An 18,137-nucleotide genomic window follows, 5' to 3' on the forward strand; every position below is an offset into this window, starting at 1 on the left:
TGACGACAAGAGCATCCATGAAGGAGGATCTGACGGAGGCAATACTTTTTCTGAGGACAAATTTATAGTTTTCTTCTTATTAAATGCATAACAGTGTTTATTGCATATTTACTTACAAGAGTTTAGAAAAGTTTATAAAAGTTATTGGCTATATTCTAATTGTATTCTAATAAATATAGATTTTGCTCTAAGTGGTCTGATTACTTATATGATGGTGAGAAACTGAATAAGCATGATGTTAATATTTTACAACAGTAAATTTATTGTTACGAATTGGCCATTTATGAAGGATTCGGAGTCGGAACCTGATAAAATCCAGGAGTCGGAGTCGCAACTGTGGCTTACCGACTCCACAGCCCTGTGTTCTCATGAGCTTAACCAAAACTGATTCACGGTAAAAACATTTCCCACATTGTGAACATGAAAAAGGCTTCTACCCTGTGTGAATTCTCTGGTGGTGAACAATAGCTGGTTTATTGTTAAAACATTTCCCACATTCAGAACATGAAAATGGCTTCTCCCCTGTGTGAGCTCTCTGGTGTCTAACAAGATCTGATTTCTGGTTAAAACATTTCTCACATTCAGAACAGGAAAAAGGCTTCTCCCCTGTGTGAATTCTCTGATGTCTAACAAGATCGAATTTCCGGTTAAAACATTTCCCACATTCTGAACATGAAAAAGGCTTCTCCCCTGTGTGGGTTCTCTGGTGAATAACCAAAGCTGATTTATGGTTAAAACATCTCCCACATTCTGAACATGAAAAAGGCTTCTTCCCTGTGTGGGTTCTCAGGTGCTTAACCAAAACTGATTTATGGTTAAAACATTTCCCACATTCTGAACATGAAAAAGGCTTCTTCTCCCCTGTGTGAATTATCTGATGTCTAACAAGATCGAATTTCCGGTTAAAACATTTCCCACATTCTGAACATGAAAAAGGCTTCTCCCCGGTGTGGATTCTCTGGTGAATAACCAAAACTGATTTATGGTTAAAACATCTCCCACATTCTGAACATGAAAAAGGCTTCTTCCCTGTGTGGGTTCTCAGGTGCTTAACCAAAACTGATTTATGGTTAAAACATTTCCCACATTCTGAACATGAGAAAGGCTTCTTCTCCCCAGTGTGAATTCTCTGATGTCTAACAAGATCGAATTTCCGGTTAAAACATTTCCCACATTCTGAACATGAAAAAGGCTTCTCCCCGGTGGGGGTTCTCTGGTGAATAACCAAAGCTGATTTATGGTTAAAACATCTCCCACATTCTGAACATGAAAAAGGCTTCTTCTCCCCTGTGTGAGATCTCTGGTGAATAACAAAATATGATTTCTGGTTAAAACATTTCCCACATTCTGAACATGAAAAAGGCTTCTTCTCTCCTGTGTGAATTATCTGATGTCTAACAAGATCGAATTTCTGGTTAAAACATTTCCCACATTCTGGACAGGAAAAAGGCTTCTCCCCGGTGTGGGTTCTCTGGTGAATAACCAAAACTGATTTATGGCTAAAACATCTCCCACATTCTGAACATGAAAAAGGCTTCTTCCCTGTGTGGGTTCTCAGGTGCTTAACCAGAACTGATTCATGGTTAAAACATTTCCCACATTCTGAACAGGAAAAAGGCTTCTCCCCGGTGTGGGTTCTCTGGTGAATAACCAAAGCTGATTTACAGTTAAAATATCTCCCACATTTGGAACAAGAAAATCTATTGTCCACTGTGTGTATTTTTTGACTTATAGACTTTTCGAGGGTAAAATTATTGCCATTTTCTGAAAGTGAAAATGTCTTCTTTGCTTTAGGAGCAGTTCGTTTTTCAATTCTTATTTTTTTATTTTGACTTTCCTTAGTAGTCGGTAATGAATCAGAAGACAGGACCTGTTTCATAGGATCAGATGACAGATCTTTGCTGTGAAAGGATGATGGAATATCTGGAGTAATGGCATTCACTAAAATTGTATCCTGTGGGATCTCAAGATCATCTGATATAAAAATCTCCTGTCCCTCTGATCTCCTGGTACAGTCATCTGCCAAGAAAAAAAACAATTATTCATTTTAAATAAAACATCCTTGAAATTTATATTTTTGAACATTTCTACTTAAAATGTCTGTAGAAATCACAACTTATTGACAGAATGATAGTGAATGACAATTCACAGTCTAATAGAAAACTTCATAGGATGAACCATTGGATCGTGGTGTTCAACTGTTTGTGCATTCTGCCTCCAAAATATGGAATAAGAAGCCACCAAACAATGTTATGCAGATGAAAATGATACCAATAAAAACTTCTACTCATCCATAAACCAATCCAGCAATATCCGCTCTCCCAAAGTCAGATCTCCCCCTCTCTTCTGAGCCTTGCAGTGCGTCCAAACCACATTTATCATCCATGTATTTGGCATTACTATAGTGAGAAGAACCCTCTTCATTTACGGTGTGCGTCTCCCGGAGCACAATCTGGGCACTATGTGTTGGGCAATAAAATGGCCAATGGGCAATTTTTACTCTCCAACATCGACTGCGAGCTAATGTCCAGAAAGTGGCTGTGGAGTCACAATAGTCACTACTCCTATAGATTAATTCACTGAGGGTTATAATTTCCAAAATGCAGTCACTTTATGGGGATTTCTATTGCTCTGGTTTTCTGCCATTTTGTCATGTTAAGGTTTCTGCAAATGTTGTGTCCCATCTCCTCTGGGATCTGCAAGATCTGCATTCAAATAGCTAAATGGTGCTCCTTCCCTTCTTACCCTGCCATGTGCCCAGACAGTAGTGTACAACCGTATAAAGGGGATTGTCACATTCAAGAGTAGTTGGAAATAATTTGTAAGGTCCATTTGTTTCCTATTATCCTTTGTGAAGAATTCCAATGTTATCACCACATAAAGTGACACACGTCAGATTTGAAAAATGGAACCTGATTAGGAACATAAAACTGTCTGCGGGAAGAGGTTAAATCAGAGTATTTTGGGAACGAACTGCTGTAGTCAAAAACTGTGAGTATAGACAATAACACATCTACTGAAATGATCGAACTGAACAGTCTTCTCGGTAAATAGTGAGTAACTAGTGGTGAAACCTCTCTGGGTAATTAGAGTCTGGGGCTCGGGGGCTCTTCATCATCTAAACTATCGTAAGGGACAATATTTTCTGTCAGATAAATTTCAAGAAGAAATATTAGACATTGAAGTAGAACTTTTTATAATAGTGCAGAGATGAGGGGTCTTAAATTTAGACCTCGGTATTGGGAAGACGTAATGGAGACCTTCTTTTAAAGACCACCATGGAGTTACAGAGACACATAAGTGAGTCAGGCCGATCCCACCACAATCAAACTATCATACAGAATGAACCTGTAAAAAAGACAGAATAAAAGATATGTTACATCCCCAACAACAACGTATATAAGGGAGACCTCCAACACTAAACCGGAGTCGCACTCATTTATGGTGGACCATTGGAGGTATGATGAGTCCTGACCAGAAGAGTAGAGAAAGTATTAGTGCCCCCATTTCAGGAGAGATTGTGCAGTAATCTGAATTCTTTAGGATTGAAAACATAATGGAATTTATGATGTGGAGTGAATCCAAGAAACCAGGGTTCGAGCCATGCCACCACATCTCCTGCAGGTGTGAATAGATGTATATTACAGCCATCAGCCACGCACAGCTTAGAGACATATCACCGCACAGGAGTAATGTTTTTTATGTAGTTTATCAAAATCCTGTTTGAAGATAGTTTGAAAAGTCGGGATAAAGGGAAACTCTGTTGTTATTGTACAAAAATTCACACTTGGCCCTCACTGCACATTTAATGTTGTCGATCATAAAAGTGAAGTTTGGCCAGAAAGACTGGACCTGGTCTTGTAGGGACCCTATGAGAACATTCAGCCGCACAGAAGGGAGAGAAGGTAGATTCATCCAATAAGATATCAGGGATCTAGGAAGCCAACAACATCATTACCCTCCGCTTTCTCTTACAGGCTCATCAGAATATTTTTCTTCAAGTGATTTTCTCACTTGTCAGCACTTTCTACGTACGCTGTCATTTGGCTTTGTAATTTACAGATCTGGGCAGGTGACGGTCAGCGTCTACTAATCCCAGGGGGTAGGTGGATCCTCCAGGTTGTGAGTTCTATAGAAAAGGGCTTTTACAATTACACAAAGTAATGTGAACATTTTCAGATGGAGGAAAATGTTGTGGTCTAGCGGGAAAATGGTGATCACACGATTGTGATACGGCCAAACTACATGACCGGTAAACCAGCCACAGCCGGTGACTGAGAAGAATCTGTGACTTCTCTGCATTTAGTGGTCACTACTCACCTGGGTAGTCATATGTAGGAATCTCCTCTTTACACCACTCATCACCCCTCACATATGTCTCTGTAGTATTAGTATGCGTCAGATCTTCACCCTGAAACAAATATTATAAAAGTCACAGACAGATGGAGAAGTCACATCTATGATCAGCTCTAATCTTGTCATCTCCACCGTTCTCATTACACAAGTATAAAACATATAATACTGGTGGATAAAACAAGACCTTCACAGCCATCTACAGTCATGGCCAAAAGTATTGAGAATGAGACAAATAGTAATTTTTCCAAAGTTTACTGCTTCATTTTTTGTAATGGCAATTTGCATATACTCCTGAATGTCAAAGAGTGATCAGCTTAACAGCAATTACTGTACTTGCAAAGTCAATATTTGCCCAGAAAATGAACTTTAACCCCCAAAACACATTTCAACATCATTGCAGTCCTGCCTTAAAAGGAGCAGCTAACATCGTTTTAGTGATTGATCCATTAACACAGGTGTGGGTGTTGATGAGGACAGGGCTGGCGATCAATCAGTCATGATTAAGTAAGAATGACATCACTGGACACTTTAAAAGGAGGCTGGTTCTTGGTATCATTGTTTCTCTTCAGTTAACCATGGTTATCTCTAAAGAAACACGTGCAGCCATCATTGCACTGCACAAAAATGGCCTAACAGGGAAGAGTATCGCAGCTACAAAGATTGCACCTCAGTCAACAATCTATCGCATCATCAAGAACTTCAAGGAGAGAGCTTCCATTGTTGTCAAAAAGGCTCCAGGGCACCCAAGAAAGACCAGCAAGCGCCAGGACCGTATCTTAAAACTGTTTCAGCTGCGGGATCGGACTACCAGCAGTGCCGAGCTTGCTTAGGAATGGCAGCAGGCTGGTGTGAGTGCTTCTGCACGTACTGTGAGGCGGAGACTCTTTGAGCAAGGGCTGGTTTCAAGGAGGGCAGCAAAGAAGCCACTTCTCTCCAGAAAAAACATCAGGGACCGACTGATATTCTGCAAAAGGTACAGGGAGTGGACGGCTGAGGACTGAGGCAAAGTCATTTTCTCTGATGAATCCCCTTTTCGATTGTTTGGGACATCTGGAAAACAGCTTATTCGGAGAAGAAGAGGTGAGCGCTACCACCAGTCTTGTCTCATGCCAACTGTAAAGCATCCTGAAACCATTCATGTGTGGGGTTGCTTCTCAGCCAAGGGAATCGGCTCACTCACAGTCTTGCCTAAAAACACAGCCATGAATAAAGAATGGTACCAGAATGTCCTCCAAGAGCAACTTCTCCCAACCGTCCAAGAGCAGTTTGGCGCCCAACAATGCCTTTTCCAGCATGATGGAGCACCTTGCCATAAAGCAAAGGTGATAACTAAATGGCTCATGGAACAAAACAGAGATTTTGGGTCCATGGCCTGGAAACTCCCCAGATCTTAATCCCATTGAGAACTTGTGGTCAATCATCAAGAGACGGGTGGACAAACAAAAACCAACAAATTCTGGCAAAATGCAAGCATTGATTATGCAAGAATGGACTGCTATCAGTCAGGATTTGGTCCAAAAGTTGATTGAGAGCATGCCAGGGAGAATTACAGAGGTCTTGAAGAAGAAGGGGCAACACTGCAAATATTGACTTGCTGCATTAACTCATTCTAACTGTCAATATAACCTCTTGGTACTCATAATATGATTGCAATTATATTTCTGTATGTGATATAAACATCAGACAAACACTAATAAAAACCAGAGGCCAGCAGATCATGTGAAAATATAATTTTGGTGTCATTCTCAATACTTTTGGCCATGACTGTACACATCATAGGGGAGATCTCATGACACCTTCTCTCCATCTACCTGATGATCCTGAGGAACATTGGGATCTTCTTGTTTACAGTCCTGTGGAAGAAGAGGATGGGGACATCTCTCTGGTGTTGTCCTCTTACTGGATAGATCTGGAGGAAACACATACAGGGGCTGAATTCATTCTTTAAATACAGATAATTAGAGGCCGTGGGTATTTAGTCCTGTCTATTACCTGGTGATGTGAGGGGCTGGGGAACCTCCATCATGATCTTGAACAGATCTTTGTGTCCTTCTAAATACTCCCACTCCTCCATGGAGAAATAGACGGCGACATCCTGACACCTTATAGGAACCTGACACAACAATGATACCGTCACCCCCCCGATCCCTCCATAGCGTTACTGTATAATGTCCCAGCATTCCCAGCAGTGTCACCTCTCCAGTCAGCAGCTCAATCATCTTGTAGGCGAGTTCTAGGATCTGGTCATTGATGTCCTCGTGTATCAGGGGGTGAGGTGGAGGTCCTGTGATTGGGCTCAGGGGTCTGCCCCATCCCTCAGACACAGGGTCCTGACAGCGCTCACTAGAGGTCTTCTTTATTACTGTGTAATCCTGGTTATGGAGAGACACATTAATAAATCTCACTACAGACATTTCCAGAGTCCTCACCTCTCCAGTTCTGTCCATCTGTTATTCCTATAGATAAGAATGATGTAATGTGACGTCATCAGAATCTCTCACCTCTCCAGTAAGCCGGAAGAGGATCTCTAGGGTGAGGTGTAATATCCTCTCCGCCATCTTGTCTCTGTCCATGCCCATCCTTGATAGGAGATTCAAAAAATTCTCTTAATATAGAAGATCTTCACTGAGAGGATCTGATATTGTAGAAACCTGAATGAGAAGAAGATGAGCCGATGCAACATCATAAAGAATTCTGTGTAATAATACAATTACTGGAGACAATAAGGGAAATATATCAGGAGATAGAACGTGTAGATGTTGTGTTCTCTAGTTTTTTATGGACTGGAACATAAGTTGAATTGCTGACTTAGACATCTCCTCCATACTTCCAATCACTGGCTAAGTTGGCCACTGCTTCAGTAAGAATCACCCAGAAACCCAAGCAGCAATGGTATTTTTATTATTTTACAACATTCTGCTTTTGTCCCTGACGTACTAATAAAACCTTTATATTTTAGGCCACAGACAACAAGCAGTTTCTTCCTCGGAGTCGGCAGCTGAATACGTTTCTTATAGACTCATCTTCCATAACGCTAATTCTCGTCATATACATTACACATGGCATGAGAAATAACAACTTCATGATGAGGACGACATCTTCATCTTCTAATACGGCTCTAGAAACAAATTTGGCCAGAGTCCGTCACTGACTACATCATCACCGACCGTCTGTATGAATGTTTCCCGTCTTCCCCAGGTTGTAATCTTTTATCACGTTAGATCTCATTTATAAGAGCGTGTTTGTAAGAACAAGACAGTTATTTGATGCTAATGTCTCCATGTACAGTGTTTTTTTCCTGGATATTATGTTTCTTTTAGCATTTTCCTGTAGGCTTCCATATATTACATGAAAAACACCAAAAAAAGAAAACCAAGTGTTATACTGTATGTGGGGGGATGGTGGTAATGTGGGAATATTATACTGTATGTGGGGGGATGGTGGCACTGTGGGAACATTATACTGTATGTGGGGGGATGGTGGTAATGTGGGAATATTATATTGAATGTGGGGGGATGGCGGTACTGTGGGAACATTATACTGTATGTGGGGGGGATGGCGGTACTGTGACAACATTATACTGTATGTGGGAAGATTGCAGAACTGTGAGAACATTATACTGTATGTGGGGGGGATGGTGGTACTGTGGGAACATTATACTGTATGTGGGAAGATTGCGGAACTGTGGGAACATTATACTGTATGTGGGGGGATGGTGGCACTGTGGGAACATTATACTGTATGTGGGGGGATGGCGGTACTGTGACAACATTATACTGTATGTGGGAAGATGGCGGTACTGTGGGAACATTATACTGTATGTGGGGGGATGGCGGTACTGTGAGAACATTATACTGTATGTGGGAAGATGGCGGTACTGTGAGAACATTATACTGTATGTGGGAAGATGGTGGTACTGTGAGAACATTATACTGTATGTGGGGGGATGGCGGTACTGTGAGAACATTATACTGTATGTGGGAAGATGGCGCGGTACTGTGAGAACATTATACTGTATGTGGGAAGATGGTGGTACTGTGGGAACATTATACTGTATGTGGGAAGATGGTGGTACTGTGGGAACATTATACTGTATGTGGAGGGATGGCGGTACTGTGAGAACATTATACTGTATGTGGGAAGATGGCGGTACTGTGGGAACATTATACTGTATGTGGGGGGATGGCGGTACTGTGACAATATTATACTGTATGTGGGAAGATGGCGGTACTGTGGGAACATTATACTGTATGTGGGGGGATGGCGGTACTGTGAGAACATTATACTGTATGTGGGAAGATGGCGGTACTGTGAGAACATTATACTGTATGTGGGGGGATGGCGGTACTGTGAGAACATTATACTGTATGTGGGGGGATGGTGGTAATGTGGGAACATTATACTGTATGTGGGGGGGATGATGGCACTGTGAGAACATTATACAGTATGTGGGGGGATGGTGGTAATGTGAGAACATTATACTGTATGTGGGGGGATGGCGGTACTGTGGGAACATTATACTGTATGTGGGGGGATGGCGGTACTGTGGGAACATTATACTGTATGTGGGGGGATGGCGGTACTGTGGGAACATTATACTGTATGTGGGGGGATGGCGGTACTGTGGGAACATTATACTGTATGTGGGGGGATGGCGGTACTGTGGGAACATTATACTGTATGTGGGGGGATGGCGGTACTGTGAGAACAAAATACTGTATGTGGGGGGATGGCGGTACTGTGAGAACATTATACTGTATGTGGGGGGATGGTGGTAATGTGGGAACATTATACTGTATGTGGGGGGGATGATGGCACTGTGAGAACATTATACTGTATGTGGGGGGATGGTGGTAATGTGAGAACATTATACTGTATGTGGGGGGATGGCGGTACTGTGGGAACATTATACTGTATGTGGGGGGATGGCGGTACTGTGGGAACATTATACTGTATGTGGGGGGATGGCGGTACTGTGGGAACATTATACTGTATGTGGGGGGATGGCGGTACTGTGGGAACATTATACTGTATGTGGGGGGATGGCGGTACTGTGGGAACATTATACTGTATGTGGGGGGATGGCGGTACTGTGGGAACATTATACTGTATGTGGGGGGATGGCGGTACTGTGAGAACATTATACGGTGTGGGGAAATAGAGGTACTATGAGAGCATTATATTGAGAGGCTTAATGACCGCAGTGGCTCCTGCGACCGACCCCTACTTCAGCTGGATGTGTTCTCGGACTGACATTCAGCTGAAGTGCCACAATACACGCTGCTGACCAAACAGAGGCCAGCAGCTGACATCAGCATGTACGCCATTAGGGGGCGCATGGAAGTAACATCATGCTCTCCTGTCACTTGTAGCTGAAGTCAGCGGCAGCTCCAGAAAAAAGACACCGAGCGGCGAGGGAGCAGAGAGAAGGCGAGTATAATGTTCTGGTTTCTCTAAATCAGCGAGTACACGGTGCCCTTGGCCATAATACTACATGTAAGAGTGTGGGCTGTGCATTATACTACATGTACGGACTATGAGCTGTGCATTATACTACATGTATGGACTATGGGCTGTGCATTATACTACATGTATGGACTATGGGCTGTGCATTATACTACATGTATGAGTGTGGGCTGTGCATTATACTACATGTACGGACTATGAGCTGTGCATTATACTACATGTATGGACTATGGGCTGTGCATTATACTACATGTATGGACTATGGGCTGTGCATTATACTATATGTATGAGTATGGACTGTGCATTATACTACATGTATGGACTGTGGGCTGTGCATTATACTACATGTAAGACTATGGGCTGTGCATTATACTACATGTATGACTGTGGGCTGTGCATTATACTACATGTATGACTATGGGCTGTGCATTATACTACATGTATGAGTATGGGCTGTGCATTATACTACATGTATGAGTGTGGGCTGTGCATTATACTACATGTATGAGTGTGGGCTGTGCATTATACTACATGTATGAGTGTGGGCTGTGCATTATACTACATGTATGAGTGTGGGCTGTGCATTATACTACATGTATGAGTATGGGCTGTGCATTATACTACATGTATGGACTATGGGCTGTGCATTATACTACATGTATGACTATGGGCTGTGCATTATACTACATGTATGAGTGTGGGCTGTGCATTATACTACATGTAAGAGTATGGGCTGTGCATTATACTACATGGATTACTATGGGCTGTGCATTATACTACATGGATGACTATGGGCTGTGCATTATACTACATGTATGACTATGGGCTGTGCATTATACTACATGTATGAGTGTCGGCTGTGCATTATACTACATGGATTACTATGGGCTGTGCATTATACTACATGGATGACTATGGGCTGTGCATTATACTACATGTATGACTATGGGCTGTGCATTATACTACATGTATGAGTGTGGGCTGTGCATTATACTACATGTAAGAGTGTGGGCTGTGCATTATACTACATGTAAGAGTGTGGGCTGTGCATTATACTACATGTACGGTCTATGGGCTGTGCATTATCCTACATGTAAGAGTGTGGGCTGTGCATTATACTACGTGTAAGAGTGTGGGCTGTGCATTATACTACATGTATGGACTATGGGCTGTGCATTATACTACATGTATGGACTATGGGCTGTGCATTATACTACATGGATGACTATGCGCTGTGCATTATACTACATGTATGACTATGGGCTGTGCATTATACTACATGTATGACTATGGGCTGTGCATTATACTACATGTAAGAGTATGGGCTGTGCATTATACTACATGGATGACTATGGGCTGTGCATTATACTACATGTATGAGTATGGGCTGTGCATTATATTACATGTACAGACTATGGGCTGTGCATTATACTACATGGATGACTATGGGCTGTGCATTATACTACATGGATGACTATGGGCTGTGCATTATACTACATGGATGACTATGGGCTGTGCATTATACTACATGTATGAGTATGGGCTGTGCATTATACTACATGGATGACTATGGGCTGTGCATTATACTACATGTATGAGTATGGGCTGTGCATTATACTACATGGATGACTATGGGCTGTGCATTATACTACATGGATGACTATGGGCTGTGCATTATATTACATGTACAGACTATGGGCTGTGCATTATACTACATGGATGACTATGGGCTGTGCATTATACTACATGTATGAGTATGGGCTGTGCATTATACTACATGGATGACTATGGACTGTGCATTATACTACATGGATGACTATGGGCTGTGCATTATACTACATGGATGACTATGGGCTGTGCATTATACTACATGGATGACTATGGGCTGTGCATTATACTACATGTAAGAGTGTGGGCTGTGCATTATACTACATGTATGGACTATGCGCTGTGCATTATACTACATGGATGACTATGGGCTGTGCATTATACTACATGGATGACTATGGGCTGTGCATTATACTACATGTATAGACTATGGGCTGTGCATTATACTACATGTATGGACTATGGGCTGTGCATTATACTACATGGATGACTATGGGCTGTGCATTATACTACATGTATGGACTATGGACAGTGCATTATACTACATGTATGGACTATGGGCTGTGCATTATACTACATGGATGACTATAGGCTGTGCATTATACTACATGTATGACTATGGGCTGTGCATTATACTACATGGATGACTATGGGCTGTGCATTATACTACATGGATGACTATGGGCTGTGCATTATACTACATGGATGACTATGGGCTGTGCATTATACTACATGTATGACTATGGGCTGTGCATTATACTACATGTATGACTATGGGCTGTGCATTATACTACATGGATGACTATGGGCTGTGCATTATACTACATGGATGACTATGGGCTGTGCATTATACTACATGTAAGAGTGTGGGCTGTGCATTATACTACATGGATGACTATGGGCTGTGCATTATACTACATGGATGACTATGGGCTGTGCATTATACTACATGTAAGAGTGTGGGCTGTGCATTATACTACATGGATGAGTATGGGCTGTGCATTATACTACATGTATGGACTATGGGCTGTGCATTATACTACATGTATGGACTACGCGCTGTGCATTATACTACATGGATGACTATGGGCTGTGCATTATACTATATGTATGACTATGGGCTGTGCATTATACTACATGTATGAGTATGGGCTGTGCATTATACTACATGTATGAGTATGGGCTGTGCATTATACTACATGTAAGAGTGTGGGCTGTGCATTATACTACATGGATGAGTATGGGCTGTGCATTATACTACATGTATGGACTATGGGCTGTGCATTATACTACATGTATGGACTACGCGCTGTGCATTATACTACATGGATGACTATGGGCTGTGCATTATACTATATGTATGACTATGGGCTGTGCATTATACTACATGTATGAGTATGGGCTGTGCATTATACTACATGTAAGAGTGTGGGCTGTGCATTATACTACATGGATGAGTATGGGCTGTGCATTATACTACATGTATGACTATGGGCTGTGCATTATACTACATGTAAGAGTGTGGGCTGTGCATTATACTACATGTAAGAGTGTGGGCTGTGCATTATACTACATGTATGACTATGGGCTGTGCATTATACTACATGTATGAGTGTGAGCTGTGCATTATACTACATGTATGAGTGTGGGCTGTGCATTATACTACATGTACGGACTATGGGCTGTGCATTATACTACATGTATGAGTGTGGGCTGTGCATTATACTACATGTAAGAGTGTGGGCTGTGCATTATACTACATGTAAGAGTGTGGGCTGTGCATTATACTACATGTAAGAGTGTGGGCTGTGCATTATACTACATGTATGTCTATGGGCTGTGCATTATACTACATGTACGGACTATGGGCGGTGCATTATACTACATGGATGACTGTGGGCTGTGCAGGGCGGCACGGTGGCGCAGTGGTTAGCACTGCAGCCTTGCAGCGCTGGGGTCCTGGGTTCAAATCCCACCAAGGACAACATCTGCAAGGAGTTTGTATGTTCTCCCCATGTTTGCTTGGGTTTCCTCCGGGTTCTCCGGTTTCCTCCCACACTCCAAAGACATACTGATAGGGAATCTAGATTGTGAGCCCCGATGGGGACAGCGACGATAATGTATGTAAAGCGCTGCAGAATATGCTAGCGCTATATAAAAATAAAGATTATTATTTATTATTATGTATGAGTATGGGCAGTGCATTATACTACATGTACAGACTATGGGCTGTGCATTATACTACATGTACGGACTATGGGCTGTGCATTATACTACATGTATGTGACTCGCCCCCTGGGCCGTGGGGCACTCGGAACCGGGCGATAGGGAGACGATGGGGGTAGTAGTGGCGACCCGGTCCCGTGGCTCAGGGTGGTCAGACCAGTGGCAGTCTTTTAGATGTTTTAAGTGATGTCTGACTACGCCACCCGTGGATTGCGGTTATTAGGAACCGCCGCTGCAGGGCAGACCGCTGGGGCCGATGATGTATGCAGCTGGGATGGTGTGACTCCCCACGGGAAGAGTGCGGCCCCAGGTCAGTGTAGTGGATGGTGGGGGTGATGATGCCGGGAGTCCCAGCACCGGTAGTGCTGGAGGAGCGAAAGAGCACACAGACCACGTACTGCAGTCCAATGTCTTTTACTCACAGTTCAGGTGCTCCGGGTCACTTCTGCGCAAGCAGTGTCCACCAGGTGAGGGGCTCGGTCAACCCCCAGGCAGTTCAGGAGCATGGCACAGGACCCCTTTCAATCCTTTCTCTGGCCTGCCTCACCAGTGACCCACTTTTGTCCAGCTCCGCGGACTTGTGCGGGTAAACGTGGGCCCCATTCTCCGCTGTCCTATATGGTGCCTTCCTAGCAGGTTTGATGAGGTGCTGCACCAATAAATGGTCACAGCCTCCGGTCTTTGGCTGAGGGTTGTTTCTCCTCCACCAACTTGGGATCCGGTACCCTTAATCTGCCTGACCCTGCACCCTGGATTCTCGTGGGTTCTTAGGGTCCCTTCCACCTTCTTGTTCCTGAGCCCTTCTGTTCCTCTGTCTCTTCTTCTCCTTTTCTGTTCTGTCTTCTCCTCCTTCCCTTGGCCTCTTCTCCAGGCCCACTTCTCCTTCTCCTCTCAGGCTCCGGCCTTTTCTCTAGGCCTGCCTCTGAGCAGAGCTCCTACAGAGCCTCTGCTCCCTGTCTTCTCTGACTGGACTTCTCTTCTTCTACTCCCAGAACTAAGATGGTGCCCACCTTTTATACCTCCCTCTGACCATGAGCCCAGGTGACCAGCAACCAATGGGCTCCTACCTACGCTCAGGAACCAACCCCTATCTGCCCCTACAGCACTGGGTGTTCCACCCCCCTCCCCACTCCAGTCAGGGACATGGTCGGTCGTGCCTGCACTTCTGTCTAGTGGGAGCACCGTTGAGCTGTCCCTCGGAAATGGGGTGTGTGTGCTGTATGCAGCTAACTGAGCCCTGGTCCATACTCCATCCTTACCTGGGAGTGGAATACCACACCTCTGGCAGAGGTGCAATACCCCTGTAGCGGCCGAACCCTCGGGGCGCTACATATGGACCATGGGCTGTGCATTATACTACATGCATGGACTATGGGCTGTGCATTATACCACATGTATGGACTATGGGCTGTGCATTATACTACATGGATGACTGTGGGCTGTGCATTATACTACATGTATGGACTACGGGCTGTGCATTATATGTGTGGACTATGCGCTGTGCATTACGCTACATGTGCGGACTATGGGCTGTGCATTACTCTACATGTACAGACTATGGGCTGTGCATACATGTACGGACTATGGGCTGTGCATACAGGTACGGACTATGGGCTGTGCATACATGTACGGACTATGGGCTGTGCATACATGTACGGACTATGGGCTGTGCATACATGTACGGACTATGGGCTGTGCATACATGTACGGACTATGGGCTGTGCATTATACTACATGTACGGACTATGGGCTGTGCATTATGCTACATGTACGGACTATGGGCTGTGCATTATGCTACATGTACGGATTGTGGGTTGTGCATTATACTACATGTACGGACTATGGGCTGTGCATTATGCTACATGTACGGACTATGGGCTGTGCATTATGCTACATGTACGGACTATGGGCTGTGCATTATACTACATGTACGGACTATGGGCTGTGCATTATGCTACATGTACGGACTATGGGCTGTGCATTATGCTACATGTATGGACTATGGGCTGTGCATTATACTACATGTGTGGACTATGGGCTGTGCATTATACTACATGTATGGACTATGGGCTGTGCATTATACTACATGTATGGACTATGGGCTGTGCAATATACTACATGTATGGACTATGGGCTGTGCATTATACTACATGTATGGACTATGGGCTGTGCAATATGCTACATGTATGGACTATGGGCTGTGCGTTATAATACTTGTATGGACTATGGGCTGTGCAATATACTACATGTATGGACTATGGGCTGTGCATTATACTTCTGTTATGGGGCCCCATCACTTCTATGTGCGCCCCTGGTGAGTGTAATAGTTTATCTTTTTCTATACACTAAAGTACAGAGGCAGAACGGGGGACATATACTAGGTTGAGGCCCAGGATAAGGGACATACATATACAGGGGGTACGGAAAGTATTCAGACCCCTTTAAATTTTTGACTCTTTTTTTTTTTCAACATCATTTTTATTTGCTTTTTCAAAACATAAGTACATAACATACATCTAATCTGTTACATAGAGACGTCAGAGTGCCCATACGCAGACTGGGTCTATAACAACTCTATTCACATATTTAATTGGTATAACAGTACATTTCTCACTCTTTGTTTCATTGCAGCCATTTGGTAAATTCCAAAAAGTTCATTTTTTTCTCATTAAAGTACACTCTGCACCCCATCTTCACTGAAAAAAAACTGAAATGTAGACATTTTTGCAAATTTATTAAAAAAGAAAAACTGAAATATCACATGGTCATAAGTATTCAGACCCTTTGCTCAGTATTGAGTAGAAACACCCTTTTGAGCTAGTACAGCCATGAGTCTTCTTGGGAATGATACAAGTTTCTCACACCTGGATTTGGGGATCCTCAGCCATTCTTCCTTGCAGATCCTCTCCAGTTCCGTCAGGTTGGATTGTGAACGTTGGTGGACAGCCATTTTCAGGTCTCTCCAGAGATGCTCAATTGGGTTTAGGTCAGGGCTCTGGCTGGGCCAGTCAAGAATGGTCACAGAGTTGTTCTGAAGCCACTCCTTTGTTATTTTAGCTGTGTGCTTAGGGTCATTGTCTTGTTGGAAGGTGAACCTTCGGCCTAGTCTGAGGTCCAGAGCACTCTGGAAGAGGTTTTCATCCTTGATATCTCTGTACTTGGCCGCATTCATGTTTCCTTCAATTACAACCAGTCGTCCTGTCCCTGCAGCTGAAAAACACCCCCATAGCATGATGCTGCCACCACCATGTTTCAATGTTGGGATTGTATTGGGCAGATGATGAGCAGTGCCTGGTTTTCTCCACACATACCGCTTAGAATTATCACCAAAAAGTTCTATCTTCGTCTCATCAGACCAGAGAATTTTATTTCTCACAGTCTGGGAGCTGTAGGGCGGCGGTGTTCACACCGTGCAGTAACTGAGGCAGTGATCCAAACAAGTCCAACATAAACAGCTTTTATTCAGCAACTCACGGGTAAACAGAAAGTCCTCCGGTTCGGAGCCGGGTTAACGTGAGTCCATAAACAATGGTTGCCGGGGGCAACGGCTGCGCCGGGCTGCTCAAAGCCTGACAGGTGCAGAGTCTTCCCAGGCGTGGGTTCAGCCACACTCAATCCTGCTGAGCTTTCCTGCTATCCTCCTAGCAGGTTCCAACATAGAACAACACTAATCCTTAGTGCAGGGATTTTAAAGGACCTGTGGCAAGAGCCACTGGAAAACCCGGGTTGGAGGGAGGAGGCCGCCCCACTGCCTCCTGTGACCTCCTCCAAGAAATGAAGGCCCTGCCAGGTTTTACTTAATCTGCCTTAGCCAGGTAGTCTGACCAGGTCATGGCTCACCTTCATTCCTGCATTGCAGCCGCAGCTGTGTCTGTGACTGCAATGCACTCCAATAGATTTAATAGGTCTCTGTGCACATTCTGGGGGATATATAACGTCCCTCGTATACGATCCCGGTCACTGCCTCACATATCCCCCCCCCCCTCTGTTCAAACTTGTGGGGTTGAACATTTGCCACCATACAGGGTGCCCGGGACAGGGCATCGGCGTTTGCTTGCAACTTCCCAGGGCGATGTTCTACAGAAAGACTGAAATTTTGCAGTGACAGGAACCACCTAGTGACTCGCGCATTCCTCTCCTTGGCATTCCTCATCCATACCAAGGGTGAGTGGTCCGTCACCAAGCGGAACTGACGCCTGAGTAAATAATAACGTAGTGATTCCAAGGCCCACTTAATAGCCAAACACTACTTCAATACCACGCTATAGTTTTTCTCTGCAGGGACAAGTTTTCTACTCAAGTAGGTGACCGGGTGCTCTTCACCATTCTGTTAGAACCTTGCTCTTAGGTTTTTTTTCCTTTGCTGGTCACATGACCTTGTTGGCCTATTTAATCCTGCTCCGCCCTTCTGGCTTTGCTGGACTTCATTGTATATCTACTTTCTAGCTAGCCTGTGCTCTGTGTCTTGCTCTGTTAGTTTG

General features: G+C 43.9%; 2 protein-coding genes across 3 annotated transcripts in view; one reads left to right on the top strand and one right to left on the bottom strand.

Annotated features, from left to right (window-relative positions):
* LOC141171888 (gastrula zinc finger protein XlCGF66.1-like) overlaps positions 1–18,137 on the top strand; it is a 469,561-nt gene that overhangs the window by 345,384 nt on the left and 106,040 nt on the right. The gene's annotated exons all lie outside the window — the stretch shown is intronic.
* The window catches only part of LOC141171868 (uncharacterized), a 28,557-nt gene continuing 10,531 nt past the window's right edge, over positions 112–18,137 (bottom strand). The window contains exons 1-7 of one of the 2 annotated variants that reach the window (XM_073655498.1): positions 14,079–16,335; positions 6,858–7,007; positions 6,552–6,728; positions 6,349–6,469; positions 6,168–6,265; positions 4,321–4,411; positions 112–2,019 (exon numbers count right to left, since the gene is read on the bottom strand). In XM_073655498.1, the coding sequence (XP_073511599.1) occupies positions 434–2,019; positions 4,321–4,411; positions 6,168–6,265; positions 6,349–6,469; positions 6,552–6,728; positions 6,858–6,935 (2,151 nt within the window). In that variant the 5' untranslated portion in view covers positions 6,936–7,007; positions 14,079–16,335 and the 3' untranslated portion in view covers positions 112–433. Of the gene's footprint in view, positions 2,020–4,320; positions 4,412–6,167; positions 6,266–6,348; positions 6,470–6,551; positions 6,729–6,857; positions 7,008–14,078; positions 16,336–18,137 lie in introns of those variants that run through there. The other variant, XM_073655499.1, reaches the window with a different exon arrangement.

The sequence above is a fragment of the Phyllobates terribilis genome, unplaced genomic scaffold, assembly GCF_046119375.1.
Source record: "Phyllobates terribilis strain yellow unplaced genomic scaffold, ASM4611937v1 Scaffold_12__6_contigs__length_324123572, whole genome shotgun sequence".
Taxonomy (NCBI): domain Eukaryota; kingdom Metazoa; phylum Chordata; class Amphibia; order Anura; family Dendrobatidae; genus Phyllobates; species Phyllobates terribilis.